The following is a 17,305-nucleotide window of genomic DNA, read 5'->3' on the forward strand; positions in this document are numbered from 1 at the left end:
GGATAATTCTGCTTAAGAATTAACTTGCTTAAACAAATGTACATTCTTGTTTCAAAGTCATTCATAGTTGCTAGTCTATTATAGTTCTTTGCATTTCTGCATATTGTATAAGATTGTAGCTCCACCAACATTTATTTTTATTTTTTTGGGGGGAAGGAAAAAGTAAATATCCAGGAAAAAAAAGGGGGGGGGGGGGGAAGAGAGAGGGAAGGAAACTAGAACAAAGCTTTGAGAAAGGATTCGAAAGGATTCTCTTTTTCTTTTTCTTTTTCTTTTTCTTTCTTTTTCTTTTTCTTTTTCTTTTTCTTTTCTTTTTCTTTTTCTTTTTCTTTTTCTTTTTCTTTTTCTTTTTCTTTTTCTTTTTCTTTTTCTTTTTCTTTTTCTTTTTCTTTTTCTTTTTCTTTTTCTTTTTCATAGAGTTTTACCCAACATAACCTCTCTGACCTTCCATGAAAGGTATAAGAAAAATGCTACTAAAGCCAATATTCCACAGTTTACATTCTCATCAACCATGATTTAAATGTCATAATTCAGATCCAGCTCTGCCCAAATGAGAACATGGACCTGAATATTGTGCAGCAGATCCCAGGGCCACCTTCTTTCCTGGTTTTACAGGTCCAGTGAAAATTTACTCATCTATACAAAAGGGAGAAATGTCAGAAAGAAACTAACTCTTTTTTTTGTACTCCTGAGATGCAGGAGAATGCAAGTTCAATTACCTTCCAAGAAGGTATTGTCTCCACATTCCAAACAGAAACAGAAAGCTTAAGGACCCTCTCCCAGTTTTCAGTATGTTTAAGTCTCCATCTTCCAATGCCAAAATACTAGTAGCATTGGTTAAGACTGCACTTTTTTTTTTTTTGTACTGACTGTCACAAACACTTCAATCATGTGCATTTATTATACAGAAGGAAAGGAAGAATTTCCAAAAGTAGGCACATACGTTAAAATACACATCCAACAGTTCCAAAAAGCATAACATCATGCCATTCCAACCCAACAAAGAAACTCTATGTTTCTTTCTGTTAGAAGAGGGAATAATAGGTGTGTTATATAAATTTGGAATTGCATTTTTCAGTGCTTCACTGATTTTTACTAGTCTAACAGATCATTCAACCACCATATCCTTGCTCTTTTAATGTGTATTTGGAATGGGTGTCCTAAAACAAAAGCCCAACGCTATATGACAGCAGCACTGCAACAATTACCAAGGAAAGCTCACTACCTTCTGGTATTTTCAGCTATTCTCACTGTGCAACTGTCTGGAGATGTGTTTTTTTTTTTTCTCACTGGGCATGTTTTTGTTTCTATAAATTACAATATGAGGCACTTCAGGCAAACTACACTATTTCCTACCAACCGTTATGAGCTAAAATCATATCCCGCGTGCACTTAAAAACATCTCTACCATTACAAAGCTCAAAGGGATGGAAAAGAATTACCAAAGCAACTGAGAGAAGCCAAAGCAATGAGGGTGACTCACCCGAGTTGGGGTCAGAGTTGCCATCAGCTTCAGTCCTCTTGTCCGGTGAGGCCTGGTCGTAGAATTCATCCTGCGGCTGAACCAGAGGGAGAGGGTGTGAGATCAGGGTTCCACCACCCACCGGTTCGTGGTCTCCCAAACCACTGTCACTGCAGCTTTCCTGGGAGCCATCGGGGAGGTGAAATGTAACACGGCGCTGGGACTACAAAGAAGAGCACAGGACACACTGATTAGTGCTCTTCTTTTCTGTTCTCCTGACATTTATTTATTTATTTATTTTAACTTTTGAAATACAAATACTAGCAATGCTTATAAGGCAATTATTACTATCAGGTTTACTGGTTGTTTTTGTTTGTTTGTTGCTTTTGTTTTGTTTTGTTTTGTTTTTTTCCTTTTTGCTTACTTTTGGAGCAACCCAGGGAAGATGGCAGGCAGGGGAGACAAATTTTAAAGGTCTGCACATGATCTGTGCAGTAACCTTTTCATAATAAAGTAATCAGTATACCTTTAGGTATGTTTCTCATCATTTTAAAGTTATTTCTGAGAAGCAGAAGCCTTTGTGAACTATTTTATGAAAAGCAAACAGTATCAGAAAATGTGATAAGCATATTTCTGAGATAAAAACCTGTATTATCACTGTTCATACTGTAAGACTTGAAAAGGAGAGGAGAGGAGAGGAGAGAAGAAGAGAGGAGAGAAGAGGAGAGGAGAGGAGAGGAGAGGAGAGGAGAGGAGAGGAGAGGAGAGGAGAGGAGAGGAGAGGAGAGGAGAGGAGAGGAGAGGAGAGGAGAGGAGAGGAGAGGAGAGGAGAGGAGAGGAGAGGAGAGGAGAGGAGAGGAGAGGAGAGGAGAGGAGAGGAGAGGAGAGGAGAGGAGAGGAGAGGAGAGGAGAGGAGAGGAGAGGAGAGGAGAGGAGAGGAGAGGAGAGGAGAGGAGAGGAGAGGAGAGGAGAGGAGAGGAGAGGAGAGGAGAGGAGAGGAGAGGAGAGGAGAGGAGAGGAGAGGAGAGGAGAGGAGAGGAGAGGAGCCCACCAAGAAAGCCAAGTTAAGCAGAAAAATCAGTTTTCTTTGTCATTTTTCAAGAACTGAAGGATGTGCACTTAACTGATATCAACTATATAACTAAAATGGATATTTAGCATTGATAATGCAACTGTGAAACTACAATGGTGAGCAAAGAATTGTAGAATGCAATGAAGGAATATGAAATTATCACTTCTGTAAGGGAAATAATAAATAAATGACATTTTTGCTCAAAGCAACACAGTGAATGACAGCCAGAATTACAACTTTTCCTGAACTTCTTAGGAAAAAGAAAAAAAAAGTCATTTCAAAGGTAAAAAAAAATAAAAATAAAATAAAATAAAATAAAATAAAATAAAATAAAATAAAATAAAATAAAATAAAATAAAATAAAATCCACATTGTACATTTGGTTTAGTTAGCCATTATTGATTCTGAACTTCTTTTATCTGGAGAAATAACCTGACTTTGTGAGTTTTAGCCACTGAATGATACAGTGATTCCCCAAGAGCTCTAGAGCCGATAGCACTGCTGTGAATTGTTTAGCAAGAGCAACTGTGGGATTCATGAAAAGAGTATTACAGGTCTTCATAGATCAGAATGCTGCATTTCTGAAGCATCAACTAGTTCAAGATCATCTCAAGAGGGCGGTTAAATTCAGTTAAGCATATCTTCCCTCAAAAATTAGTTTCAACATCAGGGAGCCAAGAGTGATCTGGAAGTGATTCAAAAAATTTACATTAATCTTAACTGATTTATATATTTATTTACTAACTGAGAAAAACCTCAAGTTAATATTGTTAACTGTGTATTTGCTTATTATATTTGTTAATGGTAATTGCTGCCATTTTACATGATGATCAATGTTTTCTACCAGGCTTCTTTTTTTTCATCTCCCTTGGGTGGGAGTTGATACATACATAGTTGATTAAGTCAATTTTGGATTACTGTGTAAATCAGTATAGAAATAAATGTAACACTATTTGCTCGTGGCTGTGATTTTATAATTAGTATATTACTTTTAAGTTCCTTTCCTAGCTCTAGGATTAGAATGCAGCTATAGGAAAAAGAAAAAAAAAAAAAAGTGAACAGATCCTCTGAGACATTGAGTTGTATTAGTCTATATCAACAGAGGACCTAGTGATATTCTATCACTAAGTGATTTTTTACTTCACACTTTGTTATTTTATCTTATATTTCCACTCTGGAATTGTCGTGCTGAAGAATTTTTTGAATCATTAGCAGACTCTTTGCTTTGAATATGATCAAAATAGAAATATACTTAACCACACAGCTTAAAATCTTCTCTTCCCACAGTTATTTTCAGTAACACAAATTTAGAGATCTGTTTTTCTTAAGTTAGAAATTATGTCACTAGTAAAATCAGTAAGCAGCAGAAGAAAAGGAGATTACATTCTTTTTTAAAAATAAACTAAAAGATTGTATGGGAAAATATGAATGATGATGAAAATAAATCCTTAAAGTAAGGGGGAAGATGACCATTTTAATTTAAGATTTTGCAAAATAATTAACATGCTGCAGTTAATTACTACCCAAATATAGGATAAAAAAAAAAAAAAAAAAAAAAAAAAAAAAAAACACAGAAGAGGGAAGGAAAAAAAAAAAAGCATAATTGTACAAATGGCCAGTTTCATGGGTTATGTAGAAAAAACATTGATCTAGTTTAACAAAAAGCTCCTTATACTAGCCAAAATCTGCTCCGACTCTAAATTGACAGTCATCCTGTAAAATGGCATAGGTCAAACACTAATTCTGGCAAACCCTTAGCTGATAGTTCTTTTAAGTCCATACTCTGAATTATAAGAAAAAAATATATAGTCTTGGCTGTATGGTTTTCTGAGACTCTCACTAAGGACCCTACAAACCATAAAGAATTACAAAAGATCTGAAGGTCATGTAAGCAGTGATCCAGTTCCAGAGGTGATGAAAGGACAGTATGTAGTCAATGAGGAAAGTTTAAGACTAAACCCTGCCACCACAACAATGAGGGGAAAATCCTTCCACAAAGAGAAATTCAAAGCCAATGCTTAAGCTTAGGCATATCGTGTCACTTGCAGGGGTAGACTGTCACTCAATTTACTGGAAGCATATGATTATGCTAAGGGATGTAAGGTGGCTGCCTGCTCCAGCAGCCCCAGCTCAGCATTGTTCTTGAAGTCCAGTCCCCTCCCCTCAGGCTGGCACAGACAGCAGCTCCCTCGTGCAGACACACACACACACCTCTGGCCGCACCAGCATACGTGTACATGTATACACACTCACACTCACAGGTGCTCCAAGCACCAGCACAGCCCCTCTGCCCACCCAGCAATGTCCCTTTTTCACCTGCCCCACGGGTCACCTACTCACCTGCTGCTCCAGTGTGGGGTTTGCCAGTGCACACACACACACCATGCATCCCCAGTTTGGAGCAGACACAGATGCTGCCCTCAGCAGCCAGCACTGGGCACATGGGCTGTGACCCGTGGCCCTGCTTCAGCTGCCAGGACAGAGCTCCTCACTCGCCTCACTCATCCCTGTCCCCCAGAAGGAGGACTGGGGGCACACACCACTCCCACCCTGCTGTCTGGAGGCTGAAGACCCTCACTTGCTCCAGGAGCTGATGCTGAGACCCCACTGGCTGCAGCAGCTGCCACCACAGGGCAGGGCACCCAGACACCAGCCTGACACCAGGAGTTGGCACCAAATTTCACTGAGACACAGAGGTCTCACCAGGAGCTGGCACTGAGTCCTTGAAGTGCTGACACATAGGGGACAGAGGTGATATCAGGCAGAGAGAGTGAGGAGAAGATTAAATGACAACACAGGCCAGACTGTACTAATCAGGCACAGAGCTCAGCCAAAGCATGCTGACTAGCCCTATTTTATATCCCTTTCTGTCTGTTTCTCCTTTGTTCCTTCCTGATCTTCTTCCCCTAAAACTTCATTTATAATCTTTGTACAGTTACACTTTGCAATATAATCAAGTTATTCTAAGAAATGATAACAAGTAATTATGATTTTAATTATGCTACATATGCAGGAGTACATACAGCATGAGGTGGGGTTATTATTGAGGTCCACATCACATGTCCAAAATTCAAATCTAAAATCTGTGACATGGTTAATCATACACCATCATTTTTAGGGGAAAAATATAATATATGGGTTTTCTTTAGGTCCTGAATGTTTATCCACTATTTATTTTTAAACAGGAAATACCACATCTTTGTTATGTGAAACTCAAACTAAAAGGAGCATTCATTTCCAAATATAATTTATATCAGTTGAAAAAATACTTTGTATCAAAGCAATTTCAATATATAATTTAGGACATTTTGACTCAATATGGTTTTGAACCTGAGCTGAGTTTACAGATCAGAAAAACAACTGGTAGTAGATACACTGAAACATTGTTCTATTAGTCACCTACTACGGCAGATTCCATAAAGCTTATCTAGATGAAGCATAACTTCACACCCTCAAGAGATACAGAGAAAAATTAATTCTGTATCTTAGATGGTGACAAAGGATAGAAAACTGCAGTGTTGATAAAGGACAGTTCAAGCATGATAGGAACAGGGTTTTTTTGTTTTGTTTTTTGTTTGTTTGTTTGTTTCTCCTGTTTTCAGACCAGGTAGTCAGCCAGCCGATACTTTCTTTTAATCACAGTACCGACCAAAAGTATATAAAATCAACCGCACATGAAACTGGTCTAGATGCTCCTTTCTTAAATAACCTTAAAATATGTCTAGTACTTTCTAAAAATTGTGATTTGCAAAATTACTGGATATATGTAATAGCTGTGGTACTTGAAAATGCAAATAAAAATATCAAGAAAATCTCTTGGAGGACAGGGAGGAATGGAAGGGAGATGGTGGGGGTATTCCTGTTCTTGTTGGCACAGTCACAGAAAAGTAGAACCCGTGCTTGGCATAGTATACCATGTTTTACTTCATTAAAATATTTTATTTTAAGACACCAAAAACCTTTTAAAAATACTTCTTAGTTGCAGCTTTTTTTTTCTTATATTCTTCTGTCATATTTTTCTCACTTCTGTTGTCTTGATGTGAAGAATTCTAATTGAAAATAATTAAATAAAAATAAAAAACTAGAAATATCTGGAGCATTTTCATAGTTTTCCAGTGCCGCATACTAGTTTGAAAATATATGTTGTACCAAAGTACTTTATTTCTGACAATCCTAGCTTTATAAAATGCATTCTGATACCATGGTTTGTAATTTTACTCCATAAATAAATAAATAAATAGTTTTGGAAAGTACTATCATGCATTAAAGACACAATCCTGAAATCATATATCATATAGACTCATATAGAACAGGTTGGAAGACACCTTACAGATCATCTAATTCCAACCCCCCTTCCATGGGCAGGGACACCTCCCACCAGACCAAGTTGCTCAAAACCCCATCCAACCTGGCCTTGAACACCTCCAGGGATGGGGCATCCACAGCTTCTCTGAGCAACCCATTCCAGTGCCTCACTACCCTTGCAGTAAAGAATTTCCTCATAAAATCTTATCTAAATATACCTTCTTTTAGTTTAAAACCATTCTCCCTTGTTCTATAATTGTCTGCCCAAGTAAAAAGTTGCTCCCCATCATTTTTTATAAGCTCCCTTTAAGAACTGAAAGATTGCAATGAGGTCTCCGTGGAACCTTCTTTTCTTCAGACTGAACATCCTCATCTCTCTCAGCCTTTCTTCATGCTAGTGGTGCTCCAGCACCTTGATCATCTTTGTGGCCTTCCTCTGGACCTGCTCTAACAGATCCACATCCTGCTGGGACCCCAGACCTGGACACTGTACTCCAAGTGGGGCCTCACAAGAGCAGAGCAGAGGTGCACAATCATCTCCCTTGATCTGCTGGCCTCTGTTGATGCAGCCCAGGATGCAGATCCTTACTAAAGCAAAAGAATTAGTAGGTACTGTACTTCAGAATGGATATCTAGAATAGGTGAGCCAATATTTTGGCATTCCTTGTGAGTCTTATTTTCCCAGAAACTGTCAAACACTGGCAGAAAAATAGTTTAAGTTATTTAGTTGACCTGAATGCTGAAAATCTGAAGTAAAGACCATGCCATGTGATATTGACTATACGCTTGAAATGTCCTATAGGAGATGAGTTACAAGCTGTGTTGTAAACAGAACTTTAACATAAGAAATATAAGCACAAGTTTTAAAAATTTTTCAGTACTTTCCATTGTATTCTAAAATAAATTTTATTCTAAAATACAATGGAAAGTAGCTTCTAATATACATTTTTCTTCCAATTATGTACACGAATCAAACAGAAAGTTATAGAAATCAGCATTAAGAGCAGCTTTTCCATGGTAAGATTACTTTATTCTGAAAATCAGATTTTCTAGCTTTGTACAACTATTGTATTGTTTTTGCTAATCAGGGATCCTAGAAATAATTACACTATTGTTTCCATTGTTGAATGTCTCACAGTGACAGATTTGGCACAAGATACTATCCATTATTATAAAACAAGGTGCAATTTAAAAAAACATTTATACATTATATTGTTGCAAATAGAACCTGTTGAATTTAAACCAGCTAAACTGGCTTCTGAGTTTACAAAGCAGGTACTTAAAATGCCCATTTCTTCACTCTATATAGTTGTAAGTTAAGACTCTTGATATCTGGCTTTCCAGACAAGCAGAAATCATCAAAACATCTGATTCACAAATTCACACCAAGTCAAATTAAGCTGTACAGAATGGGCCATATGTTTGCATATCAGAATATTTTTTCAAGCATGACACATCTTCAATTGTATGTGAGATCTTTATTTCAGATGAGGAGAACATTTGCATCTACAAAAACTCATTTGCTTTCCTTTCCAAACTATTATGCCATACTTTGTGTTAAGAAAACAAAGAACATTATAAAAGAAAATCAATGAGGAAAAAAAAAACAATCTGGGAATATTTTCCTTAAGGCAAAAATATTTACACTATGGAGGCTCAGAAGAGAAACTTGAAAAAGCAAGTTCTTTTCCTTTATGGAAAAGAAACAGAAGAATCTATACAATACATACTTTACTGAAACTTAAATTCCATTCTTGGATAAAGAAGTCAGAGAAGAAACATTTGAAAAGAAAATCAATAGAAAACTCTTAAAATCCTACAAAATGATAACGAAGGAAGTGAAATTGTTTGTGCACAACTTCAAGAAAATGCTGTGAGGATGCAAGAAATAACTATACTTATTTGGAATTCCTCTGTGGAAAATGTGAGTTTGTTCCTCTCAGGATCAAAACAAAGAGTCCTGGTTTATGTACTAAAACATGAAGACATATATATATATATGTCTTATATATATATATATATATATATATATATATATATATAGGATATCAAGCCTGTAGAAATAAAGTTACCCAAACCAAGCTAATAACAATTTCAGAGTGGAGGAAAAAAGATGTGCTTCATATCACCACATTTTAAAATATAGTGTTTTAAAATGAAAATGAAAAAAAAAAATGTAGTTTAAATCTTCTTTTTCTAAAATTTCTCTTCCCTTAAGTGCCTATATTGAAAGAAGGTACAGTGCGCATTTTAATGTACAAAGAAAGTGATCTGGGATAAGCAGACTTCTTTTTTTTCTTTTTTCTTTTTTTTTTTTTTTAACTAAGATACAACAACAAACTTGCACACATATATCTATGTTTGTATTTGCTCCAGAAAGAATTGGCAAGGATTCTGAATTAACATATGGTTGCTGTTTGTTTTATAAACAAGCAGTGTTTTCCTTTGTTGGTTTGATATTTATTATTTTCAGTTCTGATTGACTTAACAAAAGCCTCCTAAAATCTATAGTCTACCTTCTAATTTCCCAACCGGAAAGATGAATCTCAAATTATTTCTGATCTGTGGCCTTCTCTGAAAGTGTATAGTGTATCATGAAGGAAGGCCACAAAGTGATTCTGTGATTCTGTGAAAGGCCCTCAAATAAGGTTTCGTATAGTTCAGCCTTGTGATCACTTGAACATACCTTCTTCCTTCATGTTTCACTCAACTTTATGAAAGAATATGACTGTAAGGTAAAATCATTCTACTTTCTTACTAAAAAGCCACCCTTGCTTCACCCAAATAGTTTTGGCTTAATTTTGCATTATGTGCAAATTGTGCAGCATATACCTGCAATTTGCTAGGAGAGACAGCATTCTTTTTTTCTTGACTACATCTAAACTAAGCTTGCTAGTGAAGTCTCTACAGCAGTCATTATTGAGGGAACCAACTTGGATCATGGGATAGCCCATTCTCCATTCCCATCTTGATATCTCTTCCAGAAAACCAAGGTGACAAAGGTTTCCATCAATATCTCAGGCTAAGAAAAGGACAAAAAATGGAATGACAATTTTTTCTGCATCTTCATGCTACGTTTTCATACTGTGTTGCATATATAAGTAGATTGAGTGGTGAGGTAGTCACTTGTCTTTTCTTCCTATAGTGACAATGTTGGCATTGATTCCAGAAGGTACATTGGTTTTGTGTCAGATAGTCATTTGATTTCTCCTACTCAATATCACAGAAATCAATAAATTATGTTGTAATATATTAAAAGGAAGCATATAATCACCTGTTCTACCTCTGTTAAACTACTTAGGCTGCAGATAACTGTGAACCCTTTCTTCAGTGTGAAAAAGAGGAGTCAGACTGTCTCAATTGCAGTCTGCCCACTGACTGGGGAGAAAACGAGTGCTTGATGGCACACATTTAATCATGGGGAACAAAGAGCCCCATTGTTTGGGCAGTTGTTTTATTTTTACAGTGACAGCAAATGAAGAAAGGTCTGCAATCAAATCCTGTGGTTTCAGTCACGTTTTGTGGTACTATCACTGTCCCTTTTTTAAGTTGTGACATTACTTCATTTTATTTCATGAAACTACAGTCTTTGTGCTATAAATTCTTCCTGATTTTTGGTTTGGTTTGGTGTTTTTGTTGTTTTTTGTTTGTTTCTGGATTTTGTAGTGGTTTTGTTTGTTTGTTTTACTGGACACCCAAGGCCACCATCTATTTTATTTTAAGTTTTACCTTCCTAATTAGAAGGCAAATGCTCCTTTTCCTAATAGGCAGTTATCTATCTAAAATCATCTTGTCTGCAAGGTAAATTTGAACTAACATGAAAGCTGAGTAGTACGATTTAATCTAGGCTAAATCAGAGTATTACCTTGTTCAATTTGGGAGTCTGCTAAAATACTAATAAATCGTCAGCATTTTCTGTCTTAGTCCCTTTCCCTGAATTAATTGTCTGAGACTCAGGAAATCACTTCTAAGCCCACAATTATGCAAATTAATATCTCAGATGCACAGAAAGGCAAGAGGGGCGGGGGCAGGGGGAGGGAGGTGGGAGTGGAAGAGAAACTGCTGTATGCAATAAAACTTAAAAGAAAATAGCTAAGTGTGCTACTGGTAGACAACTAAGCTAAATCATTAAAAATGTTCAGAAATATATTTCACCCAAATGGCTACAGTAAATTACAGTTTGGTGTATTTTTAAATTATTTCTTACCAGAAACTCCCAGGAAAATAATGCTGAGAAAGGATTAATTAGAAAAGTAACTTTGCAGTAACTTTGTAGATACCTATTAAAAATTAGCTTTGTGACTTGGGTAGTATTCTAAACATGTGTAGTTAGTTAAGGGAGAAAGAGAGAGGTAGCTTTAGTGACATTCACGGCATCCTAAAAAAAAAAAAAAAGAATTGTAAAATAACAGTAAAATGCCTTTTTGAGGTGTTTGTACTCAGTCATTGACTACAGATGATTAAGTAAATATAGGACATTTAACTACTAGAAGACTTTAGACAGACTTATCCCTTTCTCAACTCTGTTGTTATACTCCATGACTGTAGAGCAACATGAAATCCAGAGTTTTCAAATTTAAATACCCAATGTTAAACTGCCAGTAAGTACAGGTAGATCTTGCACTATGTTCATACTGATTTAGGGACATGACTTTAGATATTCAAAACTTGAAATTTTAGCTGCCATTAATGAAGAAATGGATCTCATAGACAAAAGATACTGCACTGACTATGAATTGCCTTATTTCTTTCTCTGGCACATTTTATAAGAACTTATTTGTGTTACAGCATGCAAAGAAAATCACAGATAAACAATTTGGTTGTAATAGAATTATATTTCATGTGATCTTTAGTAATTTAAAGACTTCAGTGATCTTCAATTTATTTGTTTAGTTTGATTTTGCTGATGAGTTCCTCCTAGAAAAACAGATAAAGCACATTACAAGTGTACTCAATTGAAGAAGTATTGTAGAAGCACTGTAGCAATTATAACAATAACCAGCATAACTTCTCTACACTCTCAGAAGTTTTATGTTAATAAAAGCATGTATTGATCAATAATGTATATGAACTATTAAAATGTAAAAACAGTTGTTGCTGAAATTCTACAAGTTTAATTATAAGAATGAATTTGTCCTGATTTCCATTTTGTAAAACTCATCCGGCTTCAGTAATGTTAACAGGGTAAAAATAAAAATAAAATAAAAATAATAAAAATAAAAATCTGAGGTCTTTCTTTTAACTATAAATTACAGTTCCAAATTTGAGGGGAAAAAAAAAAAAAAAAGCATATATTCCATCTGAGGAATATATATTGCCAAGGCTTCTTATAAAAGAAAAACTATTATTGTCTTACCTGAATGACAAAGTAGTAAAAATATTGACTGCTATAAATTGTATTTATAGCTATTTAACGGGTTACAGAAGTACTCCATCAATTATGGCTTATTTATTGTATTGACTAAATTGATTCATGTGGTATCACATCAACAATCATTTTTGATATTGCATCTTATTGATAAAAGCTGATAATGACTGTTACAATAGTGATATGTATTTATGCTTTTATCACTTTCAGTCACAACAACAGATTTATGCAGTATCAGGAAGCAGGAAACTTCCAATTGATCTTTAAGAAAAAGAATGATGTGATAAAAACTTGCTTAGTCCTTCTGTCCAATTAATATTCTTTATTGTAGCATGTACCTGTGGAAATGAAGTAGTCCATGGCTCTTATGTATAGGTAGCAATTGTTTTTCCTGAGATAATTCTATGTTATAATTACCTTCCTCCAAATGCAACCACTTTGTTTTTAACTGTGTATAAACAAAGAAGAAAAACATGCTACAAAATCCACCAATTTAACAGCAAATAGCCAACTGTCCAATTGGAGGTTTTGTGCCATAGGACTTTAAAGGTAGTCATATTAACAGTTTTAAATGAGACAGAGAGAGAGAATGAATGTCTTTAAACAACCAAACTCTAAAACAATTGGTGCAATCGATGCAACAATCAGACAACCTCGTGTTGATCTTATCTTCTATTTCTATTAGCTTGAAAAAAAGCAATTAAATAGTTCATTTTTCTCCTGGATGTGTGGAAAGAACTTGAATTCTCATAGATTCCTGTATTAGCATGAAGGCTGGAGGAGCAAAAGGAAGGATATTCCCTCTCAATCCTCCATCCCTCTCAATTTAGGGATGTTGTAGGGGGAATAGTACATTATAACATTGCCTTATGAACTAGTACTAGTGTGTGTAACAGGTATCTGTCACTGACAGCTCACTGGGTTACAATTAATTCTGAGTCATCAGTCATGTCTTCTCCTGCAAGCACAGAAAGCAGAAACAGAAGCAGCATTGCCCTTTGAGGATAAGACCTTTTACATGCTATGATTCTAGAAAGCAGCTGTACATCTATTAACACAATGGACACTATAGCTGTCAAATTAGATAAGTGGACCACATTGGAAAAGCTGAAAGTGGAAGTGATTGTCAAGGATAATATAGTTACACTGTTGCATGCTGGGAAAGATTCAATTTGTACGATATTTTAATTTTGAAACTAATATTGTTATCCCAATTGATTGCACACACTATAAGTTAATTAAAACTCCACAGATAAAATATATCTACGTCTCTACTAGAAAAGGAGACAGGCTATAATGTATTTGCACCATGAAAACCTATGTTTTCTTTTTTTACATATGACAAGATAACTATAAGAACTTTCTTAAGAACAGATTTTTATTTTACTTTATTTTACTTTATTTTATTTTATTTTATTTTATTTTATTTTATTTTATTTTATTTTATTTTATTTTATTTTATTTTATTTTATTTTATTTTATTCCAAACTTAAAACTCAGAGCTTCGGAGTTTTCATTTTACATATGTAAACACATGTTGCAGAAAAATTAAATTCTTCAGAAATTCTTCACAGAACAATACATGTACACATTGCAACAAATACTTGCTACAAATTCTTTCTCCACCACATGTAACACATATGTACATTTGATTGCTAATATCTTGTGATGTCAAAGGTTGAAAATCTTAATCCACAGAGAAGATTAGGTCTTTCAGTGGTTGAATGAGCCTTTTTGGTTTGATAATGGGTCTTTCATTCCTGTGCCATGCTGACTATTGAGTTTAAAAGGCACATCTTTGGTTGGTACATGAAATTATAGTGCCAAATAAGATATGAAAGAGTAGCCACATTAAGGTGTTTTCACACAGTAGTTTCTAGAAAAGTCTAAAATACACTTCAGTAGTATAAGAAAGATAAAACTTTAGTAACAAAGACAATGAAAGAAGAAAGAGGGAAAAATAAGGTCTTTTTATGTGGAAATCATCTACACAAAAAACACAGCAGTACTACTGTGTTATCAAAAGAGCAGATACTCTCACTGGCATCTTATTGTATTAGTAACACAGTACAAGAAATGTATTTTCTGCTGGCCTCAAGTAGAAAAAAAAACGAGAGTTGACAAGAATCATTATTATTATTCACACTTCACCCAATTTTCAATATTTTCCACAAATTACCTATGGCATGATCATGACATATTAAAATTTATAGGGAAAACAAGAACTCTGACTATCTGAACAGTTTTAGAAACTGCTAACACCACAGATCCCCTTAGAATAGGTTGAAAGGTGGCTTTGATAGTTTGTATTCATGTTCTGGTGTTGATGATCTCAACTAATTTGTGCCAGCTGAGCTTAGTCAATTTCTTTCTTCTAGTGACCTAATGGAATAACTTTGCAGAAATTTTTGAAATTTCATTAACTGATGTTTATAACTAATTCCTTCTGCTTAGCTTTTACTGGAAATATTTGCTAAGTCACTTATGCAAAAGTACAGACCTTATGATCTTGGCCTAACAGTGAATTCTCCGATGTTATATGTCCACAAAATTGGAGAAAAGAGGATGTGGAACATTTAGTTTGGGTATAAAACATGTAGTGATTGGTGCATATATATTTTTTTTTTTCTAATTTACATACCAGCAAGTTTCTCATTTCACAGAATTTGTTGGATGTCATCACCTTTAATCCCATCAAGTTTAAACTGATGGATTTATTTGTACACTCTCCACCTAGAGCACATGACCATGTCTATTAATACAGATAGCCAAAGATTGCTGACTTTTGAGCCCAACATTTACTAACATTTCAAGGGTAATTTACATGTATTTTGAAAATGCTAGCTTTTCATCAGGCAAAATGACAAGCACAAACCTGTTTTACATTTAATTATATACAGCAATATTATTTTAAATAAAAGCATGAAAAACATGGAGGCAAATAGGAATAAAATTGCACTTCACATGATTACTACAGAAGCACAAGTATACGTGTCTTTGTTTTCCAGAGAAAGAAATAATAATAGTAGTAATAATTTTTAAAAATCCAAAGAGTCTCTATCTAAATCTAAGCCAATGGTTTAAGAATATTGCTGTTATGATATGGTCTATTACTAGATAGATCTGTAGATAGAACACATTCCTGAGTGAGAATTCATCATTAGAACAAATATTAAATAAAAATATATCTCACTATGGGCAAATTGAACTGAGTTGTGTTATTGTTTGCATATCAGTTTCTCGCGTAGCAGATCGCTATCCTTTCTGATATGTACTACTACAGTAGATGGAAGAAAATGCATGGTAGTACCTTGGGATTTTAGTTATCAGAGCGCAGAATACATCACAGAGCTCAGTACCTGTGGAAGCTACCTTATCTCAGTCAGGTTGACAAGATACATAAATATACCCAAACCCCATGATTTACCCTTTACTGTTGACAGATCACAGATATGAAAGTCTGAGAGATTTCACAGGAACTGCTGTTAGGATGATAACTGGTCAAAAATGTCAGATGGCCACACATACTTGAGAGAAAATCTGAAACTGGAACCTTTGTATTTAGTAGGAGAATGGGCAGAGGAACAGGATGCTATTATTACTTCACTGCTACTAGAAAAATGAACGTGCAGTGAAAAGAGCAGCCAAAACAAAATCAAGATTGAGAAAATTCTCTGCAATGGAGACAATATTTGCTGACATAATTTCAACTTTAAGTTTTTTAAAGTAATAAACACAAGCCTAACCTAGTAAAGCCACTGGAAAATGTTCCTCTGACTTAAATGGGATTAGGGTTAGTATATCAACATCTTCACTTGCACTAAAGCCAATAAAATTTCAAGCTTTTATTGTCAGCTATAAGTAAACGTTCTGAATGTTTCTGATTTTACCTTTTTTTTTGACTGGAATTCTGTTACTCACACATATCATCTTTTGTATTGAAGGCACTCAACAAACATACTCAGCTTTTTTGCCTTGCTGTATTGGATTTTTTTTTCCAGTGTGTGCTACTAAGTTGTTCTTTGGATATAGAAATTTAAATCTGATTATGGCTTCTTAAACAAGCTTTAACTATATAAATAATCACTCAAATTAGACGTTAAACGTTTACCACATCTGTGTGCAGAATTCTGTGTTTGAACTTCTTAGCAACAGTTAAACATGTTTTCTTTTAATAGCCTACCACTCTATTTTCTAAGTGGTGATCCACTTAGTTATTAGACTTATTAGATTAAATTAGTTATGGCTAATTAATGAACTATGTAAAAAACATGCCCTCAAATTTTGAATTACACAATGGCCATAAAAAAAAAAAAATCAAAAATTTTGCAGGTATGGCAATTAGTGTTTTTTGTTTGTTTGTTTGTTTGAAGACTTCCTAATTAGAACTAGGGAAAAATGTAGCTAAAACTACATTTGTGTAAGTTCTTACCATAAATTTTCCTTTTCCATAGAAATAGTCATAGATAATATTTACTGCAACTGGTTTTATTGAAAGGAATAAAATCTAAATGATTAAAAATTAATTCTGTATCTAATGTAATCATGAGCCTAAAATATGTACATACAACAGATTAAAGAAACGTGCACTTTGCAAAATACCAGTAGGTATGTGTTTTACTCTGAGATAGGCAAAGTTAGTTATTGTTATTTCTTAGGAATGTAAACAGTTAAAAATCTCTAGAATTGGAACTAGAAAGTCTGGACAATATATTTTGAATAGTAGTCTTAATAACAGAAGTAAAGTTAACAAAAATAACTCAACATCAAACTGTATATAGTTAAATTAATAATGAGGAAGCCAAATGTTTCCCACAATATGAAAAAAAAAAAAAAAGATATGGTACATGCCCTGGGTTGACAGATGGAAGGAAAGGAAAGACAGATGTGCTCTAATTTCTTGAGTTGTCTTTTTTTTTTTTTCATAAGAAACTGCTAATTCCATTACATTGGCTTCAGATATTCACCAGAGCAATAATTCCAAATATCCTTTAGGATATTGCCTACTGGTATCGTCTTGAATGATATTCAGTAACAAGAAAAATCACTAACAGCTGACACTTTTCTTCGAAATGGCTAAATATCAACCAGGTCTACT

At 34.7% G+C, this 17,305-nt stretch overlaps 1 protein-coding gene across 4 annotated transcripts in view; it reads right to left on the minus strand.

The window, feature by feature from the left end:
• The window catches only part of PCDH9 (protocadherin 9), a 722,486-nt gene that overhangs the window by 261,572 nt on the left and 443,609 nt on the right, over positions 1-17,305 (minus strand). For 2 of the 4 annotated variants that reach the window (XM_068675921.1, XM_068675913.1), the window contains one exon: positions 1,484-1,559. In XM_068675921.1, coding sequence (XP_068532022.1) covers positions 1,484-1,559 — 76 coding nt within the window. Of the gene's footprint in view, positions 1-1,483; positions 1,686-17,305 lie in introns of all 4 variants that reach the window. The other 2 variants (XM_068675903.1, XM_068675894.1) reach the window with 1 other exon arrangement.

Source organism: Anas acuta, chromosome 1 (genome assembly GCF_963932015.1).
Source record: "Anas acuta chromosome 1, bAnaAcu1.1, whole genome shotgun sequence".
Taxonomy (NCBI): domain Eukaryota; kingdom Metazoa; phylum Chordata; class Aves; order Anseriformes; family Anatidae; genus Anas; species Anas acuta.